At 46.2% G+C, this 22,235-nt stretch overlaps 1 protein-coding gene across 4 annotated transcripts; it reads right to left on the bottom strand.

Annotated features, from left to right (window-relative positions):
* Positions 1–1,763: 1,763 nt before the first annotated feature.
* Positions 1,764–21,154, bottom strand: LOC106564377 (sarcalumenin). Of its 4 annotated transcripts, none has more exons than XM_045691015.1 (10): positions 21,074–21,154; positions 8,840–9,874; positions 7,049–7,141; positions 6,211–6,306; positions 5,433–5,549; positions 4,821–5,054; positions 4,323–4,444; positions 3,750–3,977; positions 3,079–3,285; positions 1,764–2,811 (listed from the first exon to the last, which is right to left on the bottom strand). In XM_045691015.1, the coding sequence occupies exons 1-10, from the start codon at positions 21,132–21,134 to the stop codon at positions 2,545–2,547; spliced, it is 2,460 nt and encodes an 819-aa protein (XP_045546971.1). In that variant the 5' UTR covers positions 21,135–21,154; the 3' UTR covers positions 1,764–2,544. The 4 variants fall into 4 exon arrangements, with proteins under 4 accessions (XP_045546971.1, XP_045546972.1, XP_045546973.1 ...); XM_045691016.1 differs by having other exon boundaries at positions 7,049–7,138; XM_045691017.1 differs by having other exon boundaries at positions 9,047–9,874.
* Between the last annotated feature and the right edge of the window lie 1,081 nt (positions 21,155–22,235).

Below are 22,235 nucleotides of genomic sequence, written 5' to 3'. Positions count from 1 at the left end.
CCCGCTCCACTAATGGGGGCCTGTTAAGCCCGCCTTTTCCTGTAGTCCACGATCATGTCCCCAGTTGGTCAAATTTTTGTTTGTTTACTCTTCTTGTAGGGACTTCTAGTTAAACACGTCCACACACACACACACACACACACACACACACACACACACAGACACACACACACACACACACGCAGACACCTGTAACAGATTTCCTGCAGGATTTCTGTGGGACTTTTTGTAAGGGTTGATTTATTATTGATTTATTGATTTGTTTGCTAAAAACAGATCTTTGGTAACTCAATTTATTGGGGATAGAGGATAACTTATTTTGAGTTCTCAAGCTTCTCACAACAGTTAGTGATAGTTTGTCGCAAGTAGGCCTATCAAAAACATTTTTATATCAGCTTTATTTTTTAACTGTTCATACAGAGTGGTTAGAGTAGCCATGGTGATAGATTTCTGTCCTTTTGTTTTCATGCTGACTGACAGAATAAGGTGAGGTATTGGAGACCTATTAGTTTCTACACAGCTCATTTTACGTGACCAAATGTCCTCTCAGCACTTCACTTCAATATCCATCTTTACCTGTAATACGTCCCAAATGGCAATCTATTCCGTATATAGTGCACTAGGTTTGACCAGGCCAGGGCTTTTCCATGGGGAATAGGGTGCCATAAACCCTGGTAATCATTTCCATTGACTACCATTGAGTTCAGGCACCACCTGGTGGAATTCTGGTGCCACTGCAGTGTTTTTATGACCGAAATCACACCCCATTTGTTTTTGCTTTTAACCCTTCCCTTATGTCCCGGTTCAATTTGAATTAGAAATCACTAAAATACTATTTTACATAATTTTTCCATCATGACCCTTCATCTACTTTCCTAAGGTTGTGTCTCAAAGGTGTAAAACACGTAACAACAACAAAAGTTTGACCTGGTACCGGAATAGTGACATCCATGATGTTCTGGGTCAATTTGACCTGCAATTTTACCTTGGGTCTATATAACTTTTTAACAGGTTGTCCTAGAAACAAGCTGAGGAGGAGCAACACTGATCTTAAGTCAATTTGAAGTACATTTGACCTTTGACCTTTGTGCTAGAGACAGGTGGTATTTTGTGCAATAAAGATTTATCCATGACGATCATAAAGGATCTAGGTATGATTTCCTTGTGATGTCCAGAGGCCGAGGGATAGGGATCTGAAGTTGGGAAGAAATTAGCAAAAAATTTCACAAATGTCATAATTCCATTGATTTACAGCTTTGGTACAGTAATCAAACATTTGGCTCCCAATTTTGAACAGTTGGTCCATCAACTCATATGAAACATTCTCAGCTACTGGAGAAAAACAATTTGTAAGCTTAAAATCATGTATTATTTGTAAAGTTAAAATCCTATTGATGATCTAAATGACTTACTGTACTTATTGTAATGGTGTAGGTTGAACCAAACATAAGGATTAAATACCTAATATTATGTAAATCTGGTTTCTGTGTCTCAGACAGATGTGGAACCTTGCAGGGATGGTGTGTGTGTGTGTGTGTGTGTGTGTGTGTAAAGATGGTTTAAAACCACTCTGTCTGTTTGGCCTGGCTAACACTCCTTCACAAAGTAAGAAGCATATCAATTTTACATTATTGCTGGGGACAGGACGTTCCCTCAAGAATGTAGGCCCTACCCTTATTGGATGAAACATAAATTAGTTCTATTTTTTGTCTTTCTTTCTCCCTCCTTTTTCTCTCTAAAGAATTGACACAAGAATCTCGGTCGTCAATGGGATCTGAAGCTACAAGGATAAAATACAACTTTAATGACACTTTGACATGCAGCATATTGAGGCAAAGCTATAACAAGAGAAGGCTACAGCCCATTTAACTGGCATCAATGTACAAATGCGTTCTTACACAGCAATGACATACTGCACTGACAACGAAGATAACCTGTAGTTTAGAAATTACAATAAAATACAATACAATAGAAGAAGGCTGTAACTGACTGCTGGTAAAGAGCACAGAAATCCAGACCCTTTTGAAATGACAATAAAGACAATAGAATAGAATATTATGCTGTAACCGTTCACTGGTATTTTTCCTCCTTGTCTACGGATGAAGAAGAAGAGAAAAACTTGAATAAATAAAATAAACAAACTGGCAAACAAACAGAAATAAAACAAACTCTTGTTTATATTTCCCTGTTTTCATTCGGAGTTAAATAATAACACTTAGGAAGAAAGGAGTCTCTGATTTAAATAGTTTAAAAACTTGTTTCCGTTTTTTTTTCTCCAGTTGGATTATTTCTAATGGGCCTGCAAGGTTCCCATTTGCTTCATGTGGCTTCAATCCCACTTTTCCCCCAGCTGTACATATTTCCTATCCTCCACCCATCCTCCACCCCATCCCTCTCTCCTCTCTTCCCCGTGTCCAGTCCAGACAAACTCAGAAGGGGAGTCACCCCAGTACAGCATCTGGCTTCGGCCTCCCTCCTTTTTTCCTTCCTTCCTTTACTCCCCGTCCTCTTCTCTCCGTCCATCCCTCTCTTCATCTCTCCTCCTCAATCCTTTCGCCAGCGGTTCTTGGGTTTTGCCTCAGGCAGTGGGGGTGGAGGGGCTGGGGCGGCCTTGGCTGGAGTTGGACTGTCTTTCTTGCCCAGGCTAATCAGTAGGGCAGGGAGCTCCACAGTGATAGCTTTCTCTATCTTGTCAATCAGACAGCCTGACGACCAGGAACAGAGGGAGGACAGCTGTTTAAAGCCTGATGGAGGGTTGATGCCAAAGAAGTCCTGGTAGGCCTCTTTGTCTGGCAGGTCGAACTTGCTCACCTGTAGAATTGGAGAACGCACAAGTTCTATACATGTTATACACACGTTATATACATGTTAGTTAGACACACATTAGATACACACATTATAGCCACGTTATATGCAAATTACTCACACACATTATATACACATTGTACACATTACATGCACATTATACACACACTTTGCACACCTTAAACACACGTTATATACATATTCCATACACACATTACACACACACACAATCCATGACACCCACAACCCCTCCCTACACACTCTCTCACTTACATTGGTCTTGGCCAGGATGGACTTGAAGATGTAGAACTTGTCAGGGTCTGAGACGATGTCCCTGAACACCTCGTCGGGGTCGCTGAACCAGCCCAGCTTCTCGTGGTATGTATGGAGGTAGCGATCTACCAGCAGGGCGTGGATCCTGACCCGGATGGCATGCTGGCGGATGAAGGCTATCTTGTTCTCCAGCTGGTTCTCAATTACCTGAAGATAGAAGAACAAGGATAATTATTGTCAATAGAAGAGGTGCATAAAGATGGCGTCCCCCATGCACTTATCACAAATTCCTCGTTTTGCTAAATTGCACATCGCTCTCCGTGACACTTTTGTTTGCATGGTCATTAGCACACTATACATGATTCCAATTTTAGCTTCAAGATGCTGGTAGATTGTGCTGATTCATTGGCACATTGAACCATATATGCTCCGTAGTTTCACAACTCAGTGGATAGTGCTAAACAATGACATCACATCTGAATTCTGACATCTTTATGCACGTTCACCATTGTCACAGATTTGAGGTGCTTTGCTCAAGTGCACAACGGCAGGAGATGGTAGCTTCTCGACCAGCAAGGTCTCCTCCCGTATGAAAAGCCATGGGCTGGTGTGTGCGTGTAATGTGTTTGTTTGTGTGTATTCTGTAATGTCTGTAGATGGTTGAGCTTCACCTGGTTGAGGTCTTCGAGCAGTGAGATCTCCTCCCGTATGAAGAGCTCTCGGCTGGTGTCGGCTGCGTATTCTGTGGGCCAGAAGGAGCTGACGTAGACCCGGGGAGGCTCTGTGGCGTTGATGAGAGGAGCCATGGACCAAAACAAGGCGCCGTAGACACGCATCAGGTCCTGGGAGGACAGGCTGTCTGCCTTGTTCAGGATGATGCGGATCTGGGACTCTCGGCCCTAGAATTAATGAATTAATGGATGGATCAATGAATGAATGAATGAAGAAAACATCGTTTAAAAAAGGTTATTAAAGTGTTATTAAAGTGCTAGGCCAAAACTGACTGTATATTAGGCAATCTAAGGCACTTTGCTTTGCACCATAGACATATAATTACTAGAATGAGAAATGAATGTACTCTTTTGTAATTTCAGTTGAGTTGACTGTTGATAAAGCAAAAATTGAATGCTGAACTTACTACTTTTGCTTCCTGCTTTACTCCTATTGGTACACTCAATATGGCTGCCGGTCCACCCAACCCTTCCGTTCTTGTAATTCTATTTCTATGCTTTACACTTCTTTACCTTCATCTGTTTGAACAGCGTCGCCAGCTCCCCGCCCACATCCAACTTGGTGGGGTCAAACATCAGGAAGATGAGGTCAGCACGGTCAATGAACCACTGACACACCTCGCTGTAGGGGTAGCCTGGAAGGGGGAAGGAGATCAACCAATCAGAGGCTGTTTTACTCAAAGGTATGGTAGTATACAGTGAGTTAAGTCTTTTCATCATTCCATTTTTGTGAATTTGTAGGTGTGTGTGTTGCATGCAGTGTGTTACCATTCTGAGGATGTAGGACACAAATAGTTCAGGTGTGTGAATGGTTCTATGACACATTGTGTGTGTCGAGTGTGTGTGTGTGTGTGTGTGACTGTTAATGAATCTCTGTCTGTTCTCCTCCCACCTCTCTCCTGCTGCTTGTAATTGCCACTTCACAGCATGTAACAAATATCTAAAGAGTGTATATGATCTAATACACATGGCTGTATATGAGAGGTTAGTGTGTGTGTTCTCCTCCCCCACCTCTCTCCTGCTGCTTGCGGTTCTCAATAATGCCAGGCGTGTCCACCAGGGTGACTCTCTCCAACAGTTTATGGGGCATCTCAATCCCCACCAGCCTCTCCAGGAACCCCTGGCCAAACCTCTCCAGAGGGGAGAAGGACCTGGAGCTGTCGGCTGCCATCACGATGCCCTCCACCGAGCGGAACTTGTCACCATGCATCACCACTGTGTACTCAGATGTAGTGGGCTCAGCACCTGGGAGAGAGGGAGGGAGGAAGAGGGGGGAGATAAGGAGGAAGAGAGGGTGGATAGAATGTGTAAGAGAGAGATTAATATGAGCAGCTATCCAAATAGTTAACTAGAAAAGGAAACAGTTGCATTGAGGCATGTTTGTATTCCTGAGAGAAGTGGACTGGGAAGGGTGCAATAGATGACAGATCAGTAGTAGATAGACAAGATGTTGAATAGAGTAAATGATAAAGTGGAAACCTTGTCTGCGGTGTAGACTGGTAAGGGGTGCCATGAGGGCTTTAGAAATACATTTGATTGATTGACTGATTGTCAGAGTACAGAATTGGTCAGGAGTTGGTCTGGTGAAACTCCAGGCCCAAGCTATGCGACAGGTGCTCTTACCTGTGTAAAGTTGTTGTGGGGTACCGTGAACGCCGAGCAGGTAGTTGATCATGGAGGATTTGCCTACAGACCAGGGTCCCAAGAACAGTACCATGGGCTTGGAGGTGATCTCTGCATCTAGAGGGAGGAGAGAGAGATAGAGAGAAGGGGGGGGGTCACTTTTGTAGACTTTGTCAATGGTACACTTTGTCCCACAAGGGGGCATTCATTGCATACATCATGGTACTATGGATGGAGCCCTCAAGCTCTAACAAGCCTGGGTTAAGTGAGGCCTGGTCGCCCACACAAAGGTGTATATATATGCTGAGGCATACAAAGTCACTTTCTGGAGAGCTCCTGGCTGCACTCGATTACTGGCAGGTGTATATGCAGTTAATTAGTTCATTTATGTTTAATTGATTTTCCAGTTTCTTCAGGCGAAGGCACCAGAGAATTTAGACTAAGCTGGCACACAACTGTGTATAGTATTGCCCATTTGCCTGGGGCAACCCCATTGCTAATGACAATGTCGACAAGGACTGTTGGTAACTAGACTCATGCCTGTCTGTTTTTTCTGGGGAAATTTAGCATTTTGTTGTTCTTTGTGTAACAGGTTGGTAATGAACAGAAGGCTAATAGCTAATGGCTAAAGGCTAATATGCTAATACTAATAAACAAATCTGAACAATGCTAACCAGGCTAAAGGCTAATACGCTAAGACAACAGGTCAGTATGAAACAGATTGAAAATGCTAATAGCTAATGGCTCAAGGCTAATGCTAAGTGGTTGGACAGGCTACCTGTGACCTCGTGAGCTCTGAGCTCGTTGTACTTGTAGGCCGTCTCCATGGGCTTGATGGCTGAGTGGTAGATGTGCTGCAGCTTCTTCATAGCAGCTGGAGAGGAGAGAGGGATGAGGAAAGAAAGTGGGGGCGAGAGGAGTAGAGGAAGAGAAGAGAGAGGGATGAGAGGATTGAGGGGGAGAGAGGAGAAGAGGACAGAGGGAGATAGAAGAGAAGAGAGGGATGAAGAGAGGATGATAGACAGAGGTGGAGAGAGGCAGAAGTAGCAAATATTTGTTTTAAAGGGTGGGAGAGAAGAGAGGAGACGATCCATTTTGCATGGTCATGGTAGTCATTGTATTGTAATGGAAGGCACCATGAATGAACTAACCTGACTCATGGTCATGGTAGTCATGGTAATATAATGGAAGGCACACACACGCACACACACAGCCACGCACGCACTCCCACACACCCACCCACGCACACACACTCACTACCATCCAGTCCACACCTTGAAACAATTTCCACAGTAATTTTAGCAGAAAAAAAGCCCAGTAGATTTCTCAATCCCTCCTGTTCACATATAAACACATGACCAGAGTTTTTCCTGGTCAGCTCATGTGGTCCCCAGAAAAATCAGGGTATTTTTCACAATTAATCTTTTCTAGATTTCTTGCGTCCTCTCTTCGCCTACTTCTCAATACACAATGGAGAAGAAGGTTCAAGGTCCCTCCCCTTGGACCTTCTCCTCCAATACGAGTGAGGAGGTGGTGAGATCAAAATGGAAGGAATCGAGGAATGATGAATTGAGAAAAACTTAAGGCCTTACTTGTAACTCTTGTTTGCTCCTTACCTGCGAACTCAGGCGCGGATTCAGCAGAAACCAATTGGAGCATCTCATCGATGTGGGAGCAGTCTCTGAGCTTTGCTGCCTCCTCAACCACTGCTGATTGGAGGAAAAGCCTGTCAGTCAACTCAACTATGAGGTCATCAGACCAAGGTCGAATCCAAACTTGACATATCCATATCCCTGACTCAGAAAGTAGAATTTCCCTGCATTATCATGATGATGTACATTGAGGATACAAAACATTAGGAAACCTTCCTAATATTAAGTTGCACCCCCCACCCCCCTTTTGCCCTCATCGAGCATGGACTCTATAAGGTGTCGAAAGCATTCCACAGGGATGCTGGCCCATGTTGGCGCCAATGCTTCCCACAGTTTTGTCACGTTAGCTGGATGTCCTTCGGGTGGTGGACCATTCTTGATACACACAGGAAACTGTTGAGTGTGAAAAACCCAGAAGCGTTGCAGTTCTTGACTCAAACCGGTGCGCCTGACACCTACCAAACCCCGTTCAAAGGCACTTAAATCTTTTGTCATACCCATAAACCATCTGAATGGCACACATACACAATCCATGTCTCAATTGTCTCAAGGCTTAAAAGTCCTCCTTTAACCTGTCTCCTCCCCTTTATCTACACAGATTTAAGTGGATTTAAAAAGTGACAAATGAGGGATCATAGCTTTCACCTGGTCAGTTATGTCATAGAAAGAGCAAGTGTTCTTAATGTTTTGTATACTCTGTGTATGCTTGTAATACACAGTACAGTGTGCATACATGCTTGTCTGTCATGTAGAATAGGGGGATCCTGTCAGCTCTATTCATTACATTTATATCTGCAACTTTTCAGGTAGCAAGATATCATGTTGAACAGATGTGATTGTCTGTCATCTAGAACTGGGAATCCTGTGAGCTCTATTCATTACATTTCTACCTAAACGTTGCAGAACATTCAGAAAGAAATGTAATGTGTAGAACAGATTTAACTGTCTCCCATGTTTAACTGGGAATCATGTGAGCTCTATTCATTACATTTCTATCTGAACGTTTCACCTTTGATCTCCCCTGAACATGACACCAATTGACTTCCTGCCATGACAATAGAACACTGACTGACCACAGCATCTGTTGTGTGGCTCTGCAACCATCCGTCCATGTTGTTATATCAGTGTCCATATGCTCATCTATCTATCTCTTCCCTTCCTCCCTCTATGTCTGTCCTGTTTATTTCGGGCCCAGCTAGGGGTTATTCCTGATGCCACCTTTAGCCAGACATATCAGGTTCTGGGGCATGGCACGGGCCAGGGAGAGAGGAAGGGATGGAGGGAGGGAAGGAGAGGAGGGAGGGGGAAAGGAGGGAGGGAAAGTGGTTAGAGAGAGGAGAAAGAGAGAATGAGAGAGAGATGGAGGTTTAGAGATAATGTAAGAGCCAGACCAGATCCTATGTCTTTTATAGCTGGTGTCAACACTACGGCACCAAATGGCAGAGAATGTCAGTCTCCTGATTACAGTAGCACTCGCTCATCATGGCTCTGAATACACTTGAGTTGACACTGTAAAGTTGACAGTTGGCTCTTAAGAGCCAAGAGTGTATTCTTAAGAGTGTATTCAAAGCACTGTGAAGAAGAAAGGGGGGAGATATAACAGGATCCTGTAACCCCATCTCTACAATCACATTTAGTATAGAAAGAATAAATATCCACACATTGATATAAACAAACAAGTTTGTTTCCAAATTGTTTGGACAATAACGTTTTTCTCGTTCAAATTATACATTCTAATAACGCAGTACTCTATACCTTTTGCTTGTGCCTTTGGAGGTGCATCCTCCACTGTCACATCCTCAACAGGCGCCTCCTCAACAACAGTCGCCTCCTCCTTAACAACAACAACAGCTGCCTCCTCTTCCACCACCGCTTCCTCCTCAAAAACATGTACCTCCTCCAAAACAGCGGCCACCTCCTCCACCAGCTCCTCCTCCTTCACTGCCTCCACAACCACCTCACCTGCTTCTACAGGTTCTGGAGCGGCTTCCGCAGGTTCCGGAGTAGGTTCCGGAGCAGCTTCCTCTACAACAGGCTCTGGTTCTGGAGACACCTCCTCGACCACCATCTCTGGCTCGGGTTCAACCACTTCAGGTTCCACCACAGGTCCTGGCTCGGATTCAACCACTTCAGGTTCCACCACAGGTTCAGACACTAATACTACTGCTTCCTCTACTGCCTCCTCGGTAACCTCCTCAATCGTTACCTCCTCAACAACAGGTTCCTCTACTGCAGGTTCTTCTATTGTTTCCTCTACTTCCTCTTCAACTACCTCCACTTCCTCCTCCATGGCCACAGCTTCCTCAACTGCTTCCTCTTCCTCTATAACCTCTTCTTCCTCAGCTTCATGTTCTACCTCAACCTCGTCTACAACCTCTTCTTCAGACGAGGGAGCTTCCCCCACTACATCTTCTTCAGCCGAGGCAGCTTCCTCCAGTTCTTCCTCAGACGAGGCAGCTTCCTCCACTCTCTCCTCTGATGCTTGGACCTCCTCTGAAGTCTCTGCAGACTCCACAGATTCTTCCTCAGCTACCACCTCCTCAGATGCAGCCTCCTCCTCGCTCGCCAACTCCTCCATGGGGACCTCCTCTGTGGAGGCTAGGGGCTCCTCTTCGGCCGGTGTAGCAAGGCTTCGTGGGGGGTTACAGGACTGACACACGGTGCCTGGGGCCGGGGTGTCGTTGGAGGAGCTTTGGCCTCCATTGTCATCTGTGGAGTCACAGGAGAGGTCACAGGAGAGTGGCACGTGGAGATGCAGCTCATCGGGGCTGGAGGCCTCCACCACTAGGTCTGCAGAGAGACAGAGAGAGAGAGAGGTGAGTCTGTTAATGATAAAGATGTCAGTATAAAGAGAGTGAAGGGTTTAGGTCTGGTAATCACTGAACGGCCATGTTAGAAAAGACAACAGCGAGCAAAACATAGGGGGTGGCAGGTAGCCTAGTGGTTAGAGCGTTGGACTAGTAACCGAAAGGTTGCAAGATCGAATACCTGAGCTGACAAGGTAAAAATCTGTCGTTCTGCCCCTGAACAAGGCAGTTAACCCACTGTTCCTAGGCCGTCATTGAAAATAAGAATGCGTTCTTAACTGACTTGCCTAGTTAAATAAAGGTAAATGAAATAGGCGGTGAGCTAGATAATATTGAGTGTATCCACACATCATCATTTTGCACAAGGAATGGGCTCATTCAGTTCAAAGTTTTGCACTGTCTCCATTACTCAAATGACAGATTGGCAAAAATATACCCAAATGTTGACCCCAAGTGTTTGAGATGCCACCAGAGTCCAGCGACTGTGGGACACATGTTTTGGTCATGCCAGCTTTGAGGCCTCTGGGACCGCATTTTTGAGGCATTCTCACATATGTGTAATACAACTGTTAGCCTCAACACGGTCACTGCCATTATTGGGGTACTTCCCCGAGACCAGAATGCTCGCTGCTGGCTCGCCGTCTTGTTCTCTTCACTGGAAGTCTGCAAAGTCACCCCCTTTATGCAGCGGGTTAAGGAGGTGGTGTCATCTCTGCCTTTGGAGGTTAGGTACACTGTGCACGGGCCCTGACAAAAGTTCTACTTAACCTGGTCCCCATTAATACAGTACCTGGAGAGCCTGTCTTTTACTTAGTGTAACTTGCATATTTTGGTTAGTATATCTGTTCTAGTGGCCATTTGTGCTGATAAGAATTTTTATCGAACTTTTTTTTCGCCATTGCTTTTGTTTCTATTACTGTTTGTTTTTGTTTCCCATTTAACTTACTTTTATAGATGCCTTGGTGGGTGGGTGGTGTGGAAGGAGGGAGGGAGGGGTGGATTGAGTGGAGGGAGGGGTGGATTGAGTGGAGGGTGTGGAGGGAGGGGTGGATTGAGTGGAGGGAGGGAGGGGAGGGTGTGGAGGGAGGGGTGGATTGAGTGGAGGGAGGGAGGGAGTGGAGGGTGTGGAGGGAGGGGTGGATTGAGTGGAGGGAGGGAGGGGTGGATTGGGTGGAGGGAGGGAGGGAGGGTGTGGAGGGAGGGGTGGATTGAGTGGAGGGAGGGGTGGATTGAGTGGAGGGAGGGAGTGGAGGGTGTGGAGGGAGGGGTGGATTGAGTGGAGGGAGGGGTGGATTGAGTGGAGGGAGGGAGGGAGGGTGTGGAGGGAGGGGTGGATTGAGTGGAGGGAGGGAGGTTGTGGAGGGAGGGGTGGATTGAGTGGAGGGAGGGAGGGTGTGGAGGGAGGGGTGGATTGAGTGGAGGGAGGGAGGGTGTGGAGGGAGGGGGTGGATTGAGTGGAGGGAGGGAGGGTGTGGAGGGAGGGGTGGATTGAGTGAAGGGAGGGAGGGTGTGGAGGGAGGGGTGGATTGAGTGGAGGGAGGGAGGGTGTGGAGGGAGGGGTGGATTGAGTGGAGGGAGGGAGGGTGTGGAGGGAGGGGTGGATTGAGTGAAGGGAGGGAGGGTGTGGAGGGAGGGGTGGATTGAGTGGAGGGAGGGAGGGTGTGGAGGGAGGGGTGGATTGAGTGGAGGGAGGGAGGGTGTGGAGGGAGGGGTGGATTGAGTGGAGGGAGGGAGGGTGTGGAGGGAGGGGTGGATTGAGTGAAGGGAGGGAGGGTGTGGAGGGAGGGGTGGATTGAGTGGAGGGAGGGAGGGGTGGAGGGAGGGGTGGATTGAGTGAAGGGAGGGAGGGTGTGGAGGGAGGGGTGGATTGAGTGAAGGGAGGGAGGGTGTGGAGGGAGGGGTGGATTGAGTGGAGGGAGGGAGGGGGTTGGAGGGAGGGGTGGATTGAGTGGAGGGAGGGAGGGTGTGGAGGGAGGGGTGGATTGAGTGGAGGGAGGGAGGGTGTGGAGGGAGGGGTGGATTGAGTGGAGGGAGGGAGGGTGTGGAGGGAGGGGTGGATTGAGTGGAGGGAGGGAGGGTGTGGAGGGAGGGGTGGATTGAGTGGAGGGAGGGAGGGTGTGGAGGGAGGGGTGGATTGAGTGGAGGGAGGGAGGGTGTGGAGGGAGGGGTGGATTGAGTGGAGGGAGTGAGGGGTTGGGGTTGTATTGTTTTTGTTGTTATATCTGAAAATCTATAAATAACGTTTTTTTTAAAGATCATGGTTTGATTTCTATAACTTTCTAGAAGTTCCAGTTCAAAGAATAAAATTGGAGACCTCTAACACTCCTGTATTGATTTGACACACAAGGAGCCGCATTAAAGGATTTGTAATCATCATGAGGATGTGGCAAGTTACAATTTGCTTTTTGAATGTCCGATATTTTGAAAACTTGATTGCTGAACTTCCTCAACGGGGAACAATGAAGAAAATACCCAAATATAGCTTTGTAGTGGATTACTCCTTTAATATTCTGGTAAAGCACAGACTCATTGGCTCCAAACATCTTACTGGTTCAACTTACATGTACAGACATTACGGATAAACCCAATTGCTCTCTTTATCCAAAATAGACCTTATTCATCACACTGGACACTTTCACAGCCACTATTTATTTTCCTGCATCAACACCTGTCTGTCCAGAACAGACTTGGTGTGTGACTGTCTGTCCAGAACAGACTTGGTGTGTGACAGTCTGTCCAGAACAGACTTGGTGTGTGACAGTCTGTCCAGAACAGACTTGGTGTGTGACAGTCTGTCCAGAACAGACTTGGTGTGTGACAGTCTGTCCAGAACAGACTTGGTGTGTGACAGTCTGTCCAGAACAGACTTGGTGTGTGACAGTCTGTCCAGAACAGACTTGGTGTGTGACAGTCTGTCCAGAACAGACTTGGTGTGTGACAGTCTGTCCAGAACAGACTTGGTGTGTGACAGTCTGTCCAGAACAGACTTGGTGTGTGACAGTCTGTCCAGAACAGACTTGGTGTGTGACAGTCTGTCCAGAACAGACTTGGTGTGTGACTGTGTGTCCAGAACAGACTTGGTGTGTGACTGTGTGTCCAGAACAGACTTGGTGTGTGACTGTGTGTCCAGAACAGACTTGGTGTGTGACTGTGTGTCCAGAACAGACTTGGTGTGTGACAGTCTGTCCAGAACAGACTTGGTGTGTGACTGTGTGTCCAGAACAGACTTGGTGTGTGACTGTCTGTCCAGAACAGACTTGGTGTGTGACTGTGTGTCCAGAACAGACTTGGTGTGTGACTGTCTGTCCAGAACAGACTTGGTGTGTGACTGTGTGTCCAGAACAGACTTGGTGTGTGACTGTGTGTCCAGAACAGACTTGGTGTGTGACTGTGTGTCCAGAACAGACTTGGTGTGTGACTGTGTGTCCAGAACAGACTTGGTGTGTGACTGTGTGTCCAGAACAGACTTGGTGTGTGACAGTCTGTCCAGAACAGACTTGGTGTGTGACTGTGTGTCCAGAACAGACTTGGTGTGTGACTGTGTGTCCAGAACAGACTTGGTGTGTGACAGTCTGTCCAGAACAGACTTGGTGTGTGACTGTGTGTCCAGAACAGACTTGGTGTGTGACAGTCTGTCCAGAACAGACTTGGTGTGTGACTGTGTGTCCAGAACAGACTTGGTGTGTGACTGTGTGTCCAGAACAGACTTGGTGTGTGACTGTCTGTCCAGAACAGACTTGGTGTGTGACTGTGTGTCCAGAACAGACTTGGTGTGTGACTGTCTGTCCAGAACAGACTTGGTGTGTGACTGTCTGTCCAGAACAGACTTGGTGTGTGACTGTCTGTCCAGAACAGACTTGGTGTGTGACTGTCTGTCCAGAACAGACTTGGTGTGTGACTGTGTGTCCAGAACAGACTTGGTGTGTGACTGTGTGTCCAGAACAGACTTGGTGTGTGACTGTGTGTCCAGAACAGACTTGGTGTGTGACTGTGTGTCCAGAACAGACTTGGTGTGTGACTGTGTGCCCAGAACAGACTTGGTGTGTGACTGTGTGCCCAGAACAGACTTGGTGTGTGACAGTCTGTCCAGAACAGACTTGGTGTGTGGCTGTGTGTCCAGAACAGATTTGATGTGTGACTGTGTGTCCAGAACAGACTTGGTGTGTGACTGTGTGTCCAGAACAGACTTGGTGTGTGACTGTGTCCAGAACAGACTTGGTGTGTGACTGTGTGTCCAGAACAGACTTGGTGTGTGACTGTGTGTAAAGCCAAGAGCAGATTGAATACTCAACACCCTCTCAGATTGCTACACTCAGATTTCAGCTCCTTGAATGGAGATGCTTAGGCCTGATTAGACTATTTGAGGGGAGCAGACCTAGGTAAAGACAACCCTGTAGAGACAGACTCCGACAACAAACCCTGAGCCAGGAAGTCATATTATTACGTGTTAAAATGATGGGAACTCTGTTCCTACGCCTTCTCTCCCAATTGTACCCCTGTTTATATAGCATAACCTGGAGTAGCTTAGACTGCATGTTTGTAGACGGTGAAAAATCGGGCCTAGCGACAGTAATGTACATGTAGCCATGGATAGTAAGTAACCGCTGACACAGAATAACTAGGGGACCCGAGTTACAACCCCAGGTCGTTGCACATAAACATGACAGTGTGTACTCACTAGGAATGTAATATTGGTGGGTTATAATGCTGACAATGACCAGAGGAGGCGATGAATGGGCATAACACACACACACACACACACACACACACACACACACACGAGGTGATGACTGACCGACCATGAGCAGTAAATTGTTTACTTGTGAATCAGAGCCGGAATAGGAAGCCCATAGAGAACACAGAGAGTCCCATTTGTGTACCATGGACAGTCACACGGGTACAAAGCTTTCCGCCTTGACCCATTTGATCAATGTGTGTGTTGAGTCAGATGCGACTTATTTTAAGTCTGAGGATCTCATTTTTCACATCCACATTTAACATTGACATTGGGCCGGTAGAAGACGCTAGCGTCATTCTTCCTGTCTGCAAGTCGAGGATTAGAAAGAGCAGAAAGCGTTAGGTCAAATCCATCATGTGCGTTGGTGTGTGTATACGTTTGCATACACCGTCACAAACCCCTATGCCACCATAGGTTAGCCTATAGCTTAGCTATTAGTCACTAGCTGCTAGCATTGGTCAGCAAGATGTGCCACCTCTTCTCAGAAGAATAGAGAATCACACAGCACAGCTGAGAATCACACCTAAACACCTGAGTCATCATCACCATACAACTACGTTAGCCTTTAGCTTAGCAATTAGCTGCTTGACGATAGCAATGGGCAATGAGACTGCATGTGCCATGTTAGCCGTTTGCTAGCAATTAGCCTGTTGGCGCTAGCCGTGAGCAATGCAGCTCATTTCAGCCAACTTTTGTCAGCTATTGAAGGTGAGAATCACACTGCAGCTGTCCATGCCATGGATACAACCTGATCCATGCTGCTGCCTTGAAACATGAACCTGCAGACGTACACACAGAGGCCGTACACCACCATACTTTGTCTCCCACTGTGCCCCACTACACATCCCACTACAGACCGTCCTAACAGGCCTGTTAAGACCTCACAGGTTGGTATTTAGCCAGTTGGGGACATGTGTGACGATGTATGTTCCTTTGTGGTCCTTTAGGTCCATGGCATCCCCACTTAACTGTTTAGGGAGTTTGTGTAACATGGAAGGAGGGTGCCTCTGTATGTTTTGCCATGGCAACTGTAAATAAAGATATTTTGGAGCTCTATAACTTCAAGCCTGGGTCTTCTAAAGGCCACAAGTCTGTATTAGCCATGTGAGCTAAAGCCTAGGCATTCGCTAGGGGAGCTAACAAGAGTCTTCAGGTCCCAGGCATGGTTTTGTAACCTGACTGATATAGAGTCTTATAGGCCTTTTAGCTGAAGAAATGACCCCTCCATTAGAGTTTCCTGTTGACCTGAACTCATCTAGCTGCTGAAAGTGGACAGAGGATACAGTCCGTATTCTGAAGTTATGATTTTTCAGTCTACTGGTGTAACTATTCGCGGCATGAGTTAGCCTAGTCCAGGCTTTGCTCACATGGTCTGTGACAGAGGCTAGGTATTCGTTACAAACCATCAGCTCCACATCCTCAGCGTCAGTCAGATAGCATTACTTTAAAAACGGGGATGTAAAAAGCCACCGTCTGTGTACCAAATGGCACCCTATTCCCTACATATGTGCCCTGGTCAAAAGTAGTGCACTGAATAGGGAATAATATGCTCCGTCACACTCTGGTAAAGCCTGAAAGCACATGGATTTCCAGGGCTCTGATCACAGATCTCCCCGGACAAGGAGAGGGCATCACTGATCTATGCGATCGGTAAGCAGTGTCCTATTCGGCAAGAGTGTAGCGCAAGTAACATTAAAAAAGCATCTGCTAAGTTACACATTTAGTTATGTATGTATTTAGGCCCACTCCTACAGCATATTTGTCCTGCAGCACAAGTCTGCCACAGACAGGGGGCGATAATGGGTTATAAAAAGAACCCGAGAGGTATTTCTCTATCACCCCTGGCATTCAATGTAGCCTTTGGCTCGCTGACCCCCAGTCATAAACAGTCTCCCACCGACTTAAGTGTACCCTGGGTGTCCCTAATTAAATAAAACCAACAAGATGTGTGTGTGTGTGTGTGTGTGTGTGTGTGTGTGTGTGTGTGTGTGTGTGTGTGTGTGTGTGTGTGTGTGTGTGTGTGTGTGTGTGAGAGAGAGAGAGAGAGAGAGAGAGAGAGAACGAGAAAGAGAACGAGAGAGAGAACGAGAAAGAGAACGAGAGAGAGAACGAGAGAAAGAACGAGAAAGAGTGAGAGAGAGAGAGAACGAGAAGGAGTGAGAGAGGGAGAGAGCATGTGTGTGCTGAAGGTGGGTGGATGGGTAAAGGGTGTGTGTGTGTGTGTGTGTGTGTGTGTGTGTGTGTGTGTGTGTGTGTGTGTGTGTGTGTGTGTGAGAGAGACAGAAACTTGGAAGGCAATGTGATTGGAAATACAGAGGAGCCAAATGAAGTGCTCACAGCCGCCCTCACGGATTGGATGGGCTCCATAGACATAGTGCGACAGCGTCGTCAGTCGTCTGCACAGTTACATGAACGTGTGTACAGACGGCAATAATTCTAATGGTGTAACGTTGTCAGGTTACCAGCATGGTAACAGGGTCACTCAGGGTCACTCATTAACAAGTGACAGTTTGTTTGTTTATGTTGACTTAATATATATATTTGAACTACTTTGCCCTTTTAGGGCCACTATAATCATTTAATGAAGATTCTGTGGTAAGAAATGGAGCTAAGCAATAGCAATAGTCGAGACAGTTATTACTTAAACCGACCAAATTTCAAACACAATGAGTAAGTTAAAGGAAATTAAAAGATTTTGACTTATATCGAAATGTTGATCCAGTTTTCAGAAAAATAAAAATGTGTTTGTTGATACAGGCATTCCACGGGATCGTATTTGGTAGTTAGTAGCAGCCAAGTAGCTTATTGAATTAGAGTTAACATAGTTAGGGAGACGGAGGGATGGAAAGAGGGCTGGAGGGAGGGAAAGGAGGGATGGGGTAAGGGAGAATGAAGAGACTCCATATGGGAATGATCGCTGGGGTTTTTCCCCTAAGCTTAGATAAAGATCACTATAAAAGTTCAACAGCAGTGAGAGAGAGAGAGAGAGAGAGAGAGAAAGGGGGACTTGTCAAGATTGTTCTAGCAATCAAACAAATACGGCACAAATAGGCTGTTGCATTGAAATGCTGTTATTACACAGTTATGTAACACCGGACAGTGAACCTGGTCCTGGTGGATCTCCAGACCCAAGGCCCTGCCCTGGCAGTGTGAGTACCCAGGCAGAATACATCAAAGTGGGGATGGAGTGGGACAGGTGCCTGGGTTCTACTGGTCTCAATCAGGGATATGAATAGATCTACAATGAGTCAGATAGAATGGAAGGCAGGGAGGGAGGGATTATTCCACTGCTATATTCCACAGGAGTGACGTTTTCCTTCCCTGATGATTGTCACTGATTGTCACCGGCCTTGACGACAGCCTTATTGCACATATGCACAGCAACGGGCAGGGTTTCCCAAACTGGGTCCTGGGTCCCCCCCTGAGTGCGTGGTTTGGTTTTTACCCTAGCACTTCACAGCTGATTCAAAGCACCAACTCATCATCAAGCTTTGATTATTGGAATCAGCTGTGTAGTGCCAGGGTAAAAAACTAAACTTGCACCCAAGGACTGGCCCCAGGACTGAGTTTGGGAAACCCTGTTCTAGGGGACTGTAGCTCTGTCACTATCACTATGGATTTCCATCGCGGCATCCATATAGGGACAGCCATTATCAGCATGCACTGTCCAACAGGCAGGCTGCTACTGAACACTGCTATAGTCTGTCCTACAGCATCCACTTTGTACCAGTGTGTGTGTGTGTCCTGTTATAGCACTGGGGGCTTTCCCTACACGTGGACTACTGTCTAGCTACAGCTGCAGTTTATCTAGCTATGTAGACACAAATAGGTTTGCAGAACTACAGAGAAATGGCTTTTGCATTTAGAATATCAAATGCATGGACTACATTGTACATAGTCTTTGGCAAATCCCACGGAACCCTAATTGCAGATTGTGTGTGTGTGTGTGTGTGTGTGTGTGTGTGTGTGTGTGTGTGTGTGTGTGTGTGTGTGTGTGTGTGTGTGTGTGTGTGTGTGTGTGTGTGTGTGTGTGTGTGTGTGTGTGTGTGTATGTAGTAAGGGTGCAACCAGACCCACACTGGCAGTGGGTGTACCTATAAGTCTCTGTGGTGTTTGTATGGTGTCTGGTTACAGCAGCACACTCACTAAGGCTCCAGCCACCTGACTAACTACAGAGGTCTGGAAGGTACAGGGATTAAGTGACAGCAAGGACAGGCAAGGGTACCCCCCCCCCCCCCACTGGTGTCACTGCTCAGCAACACTGACATTTCCACCCACAGCCAACACACCCTTCTGATGTACTAGCATAGGTGTGGCACAGGAGGCTGCTGAGGGGAGGACGGCTCATAATGGAATGGCATCGAACACCTGGACACCACATGTGTTTGATTTATTTGATACCATTCCATTTATTCTGATCCAGTCATTAGCACGAGATGTGTGTGACAGTACTGGACACATACTGTATTATATATCAGCATTATATGCACAAGCAGCATTCAACTTCTCACTTATCATTCATTCATTCAGTCATTCATTCATTCAGCGCACACTGACAGAAATGTCATCCTCTGTCGCTTCCTCGCTCTTCCTCCACCCCTAATGCATACATTACATTCAGTGCCTTCGGAAAATATTCAGACCCCTTGACTTTTTCCACATTTTGTTACGTTACAGCCTTGTTCTATAATTGATTAAATATATTTGTTTCTCATCAATATACACACAATACCCCATAATGACAGAGCAAAAACAGGTTTTTAGACATTTTGCTAATTAATTAAAATAAAAAACAGAAATATCACATTTACATAAGTATTCAGACCTTTTACTCAGTACTTTGTTGAAGCACATTTGACAGTGATTACAGCCTTGAGTCTTCTTGGGTATGACGCTACAAGCTTGGCACACCTGTATTTGGGGAGTGTCTCCCATTCTTCTCTGCAGATCCTCTCAAGCTCTGTCAGGTTGGATGGGGAGTGTCGCTGCACAGCTATTTTCAGGTCTCAACAGAGATGTTTTATCGGGTTCAAGTCCGGGCTCTGGCTGGGCCACTCAAGGACATTCGGAGACTTGTCCTGAAGCCACTCCTACATTGTCTTGGCTGTGTGCTTAGGATCATTGTCCTGTTGGAAGGTGAACATTCACCCCAGTCTGAGGTCCTGAGTGCTCTGGAGCAGGGTTTCATCAAGGATCTCTTTGTACTTTGCACAATTCATCTTTGCCTCGATCCTGACTAGTCTCCCAGTCCCTGCCAACGACAAACATCCCCACAGCATGATGCTGCCACCACCTCCATAGGGATGCTGCCAGGTTTCCTCCAGACATGACTCTTGGCATTCAGGCCAAAGAGTTCAATCTTGGTTTTATCAGACCAGAGAATCAGTTTCTCATAGTCTGAGAGTCTTTACGTGCCTTTTGGCAAACTCCAAGTGGGCTGTCATGTGCCTTTTACTGAGGAGTGGCTTCCATCTGGCCACTCTAGCATAAAGGCCTGATTAGCGTGCTGCAAAGATGGTTGTCCTTCTGGAAGGTTCTCCCATCTCCACAGAGGAACTCTAGAGCTCTGTCAGAGCTCTGTCAGAGTGACCATTGGATTCTTGGTCACCTCCCTGACCAAGACCCTTCTCCCCCGATTGCACAGTTTGGCTGGGCGGCCAGCTCTAGGAAGAGTCTTGGTGGTTCCAAACTTCTTCCATTGAAGAAGTACCCTTCCCCAGATCTGTGCCTCGACACAATCTTGTCTCTGAGCTCTACGGACAATTCCGTTAACCTCATGGCTTGGTTTTTGCTCTTACATGAACTGTCAACGGTGGGACCTTATATAGACAGGTGTGTGCCTTTCCAAATCATGTCCAATCAATTGAATTTACCACAGGTGGACTCCAATCCACCTAGAAACAGCTCAAGGATGATACATGGAAACAGGATGCACCTGAGCTCAATTTCGAGTCTCAAATCAAATGGTCTGAACACTTATGTAAATAAGGTTTCTCTGTTTTTCATTTGTAATACATTCACACAAAAAAAAATGTTACCTGTTATCGCTTTGTCGTTATGGGGTATTGTGTAGATTGCTGAGGATTTAAAAAAATGTACTGTATTCCATTTTAGAATTAGGCTGTAACGTAACAAAATGGGGTGAAAGTCAAGGGGTCTGAACACTTTCCGACCTGCGGTCTCTATGACACCGTGTCAGGACAAAGTTGTATTGCTACATCTCCATGACCATGTTCTCATGATCAGCCTTTCATACACTTTTATCACAAACCCGCGTACATGGTCTGCACTGCAGCCATTGCTATTTCCATTCATGCAAAGAATCTGACTTTCATATGTCCCCCTTGCCCTCTTTCTGAGCAAAGGAACATGCCCATCTACAGTCATAAAAACTTGACGGACTAATTCGTTTTCTTTTTCTAACCTTAATGTATGTAATCTTACCTGCAGCGACCAGGACAAGCAGGGAGAGCAAGCAGGACACAGAGACCTGTAGAGGCTTCATTTTGGCTGCCAGGGGCCTCCCCCTTCTACCAGCAGTTATATATACCCCTCTGGAGAAAGGTCAAAGGGCGTGCCAAGGAAGGAGGGGCCTGGTAATGTCACAGGCAGCAACTACACCCACGTCAGCCATTCCGTGTCTAAGTAGAGGGGCCTGGGTGGCTGGCTAATGGTTAACATAATGTCACACAGCAGCAACTGCATCCACGTCTGCCATTTTGTGTCAAAGCAGTTGCCCTGGTTCTATAAGGGGAGAGAACAGACGGGGAAAGGTGTCAGGAAGTTTCACTGTTCGTAGTGGGAAACCCTCTTTTCACGCCACTTCAACACTGAAATCACTTTTTCGTAGCAGGTTAGGAGAACTTACACTGATGGTTAGGATAATTAACGTAGCAGGTTAGGAAACTGAGGTCAAGGTTAGGAAAAGGGTTAGGGAAAAGTGGCGTGAAAAGAGTGTATCCCGTTCGTATTGGTCACTAGTCACCATAGGGCGGTTTCCCGGACTTAAGAGCCTACTGCTGGACTAAAAAGCTGACTCAACAGAGAATCTGAAAGTAATTTTTGCTCCAGGAGTAGGGTTAATCTCGGTTCAGGAATTAAGGTTAAATAGGTCAGGATGAGACAGAGGCGGATACAGATTCTAAAACAAAGAAACCAACTTCGCCATATAAAAAAACTAGTTATAGTATAGTAAAACGTTTCCATTTGAGATTTGATTAGCTGTTCTTACAGAGGCAATACTGCTGAGTCTGTGCACTTCTATTTTGATTCGAAAGTACAACAGACTGAACATAATTCAATTATATAAATAATGTATTTTGGGAAAGGAAAGGGGGATACCTAGTCAGTTGCACAACTAAAATGGGACATAACTTTTCTGGGTTTATGGTTTAAACTAGCTGCCACCACCTCGTTAATCTAGCGGAGTTGTAACCCTAAACCTTTACAAGATTAAATAAGACTAACACCAGGGTGCTGGGATTAACAATAGGACTAAATCAAATCAAACTTTAAATGCACTTTGAGTGAAGTTAGGGTTGATCCTATTCTTTGGCTTTGATTCTTGGTTGGGATGGAGATGTGAATCCAACATATAAATCATTAA

Source organism: Salmo salar, chromosome ssa12 (assembly GCF_905237065.1).
Source record: "Salmo salar chromosome ssa12, Ssal_v3.1, whole genome shotgun sequence".
Classification (NCBI taxonomy): domain Eukaryota; kingdom Metazoa; phylum Chordata; class Actinopteri; order Salmoniformes; family Salmonidae; genus Salmo; species Salmo salar.
Note: the sequence above shows the minus strand (reverse complement) of the source record. Positions and strands in the feature narration are given on the sequence as shown.

Bases quoted from the DNA above. Each gene is read 5' to 3' on its own strand.
- LOC106564377 (XM_045691015.1), bottom strand. From the start codon at position 21,134: ATGAAGCCTCTACAGGTCTCTGTGTCCTGCTTGCTCTCCCTGCTTGTC. The intron at 4,445-4,820 runs GTGGGGGAGGAG...TCCCCCTTCCAG, and splicing joins CCGCAAGCAGCAGGAGAGAG to GCTACCCCTACAGCGAGGTG. The intron at 2,812-3,078 runs GTAAGTGAGAGA...CCAATTCTACAG, and splicing joins CCATCCTGGCCAAGACCAAT to GTGAGCAAGTTCGACCTGCC.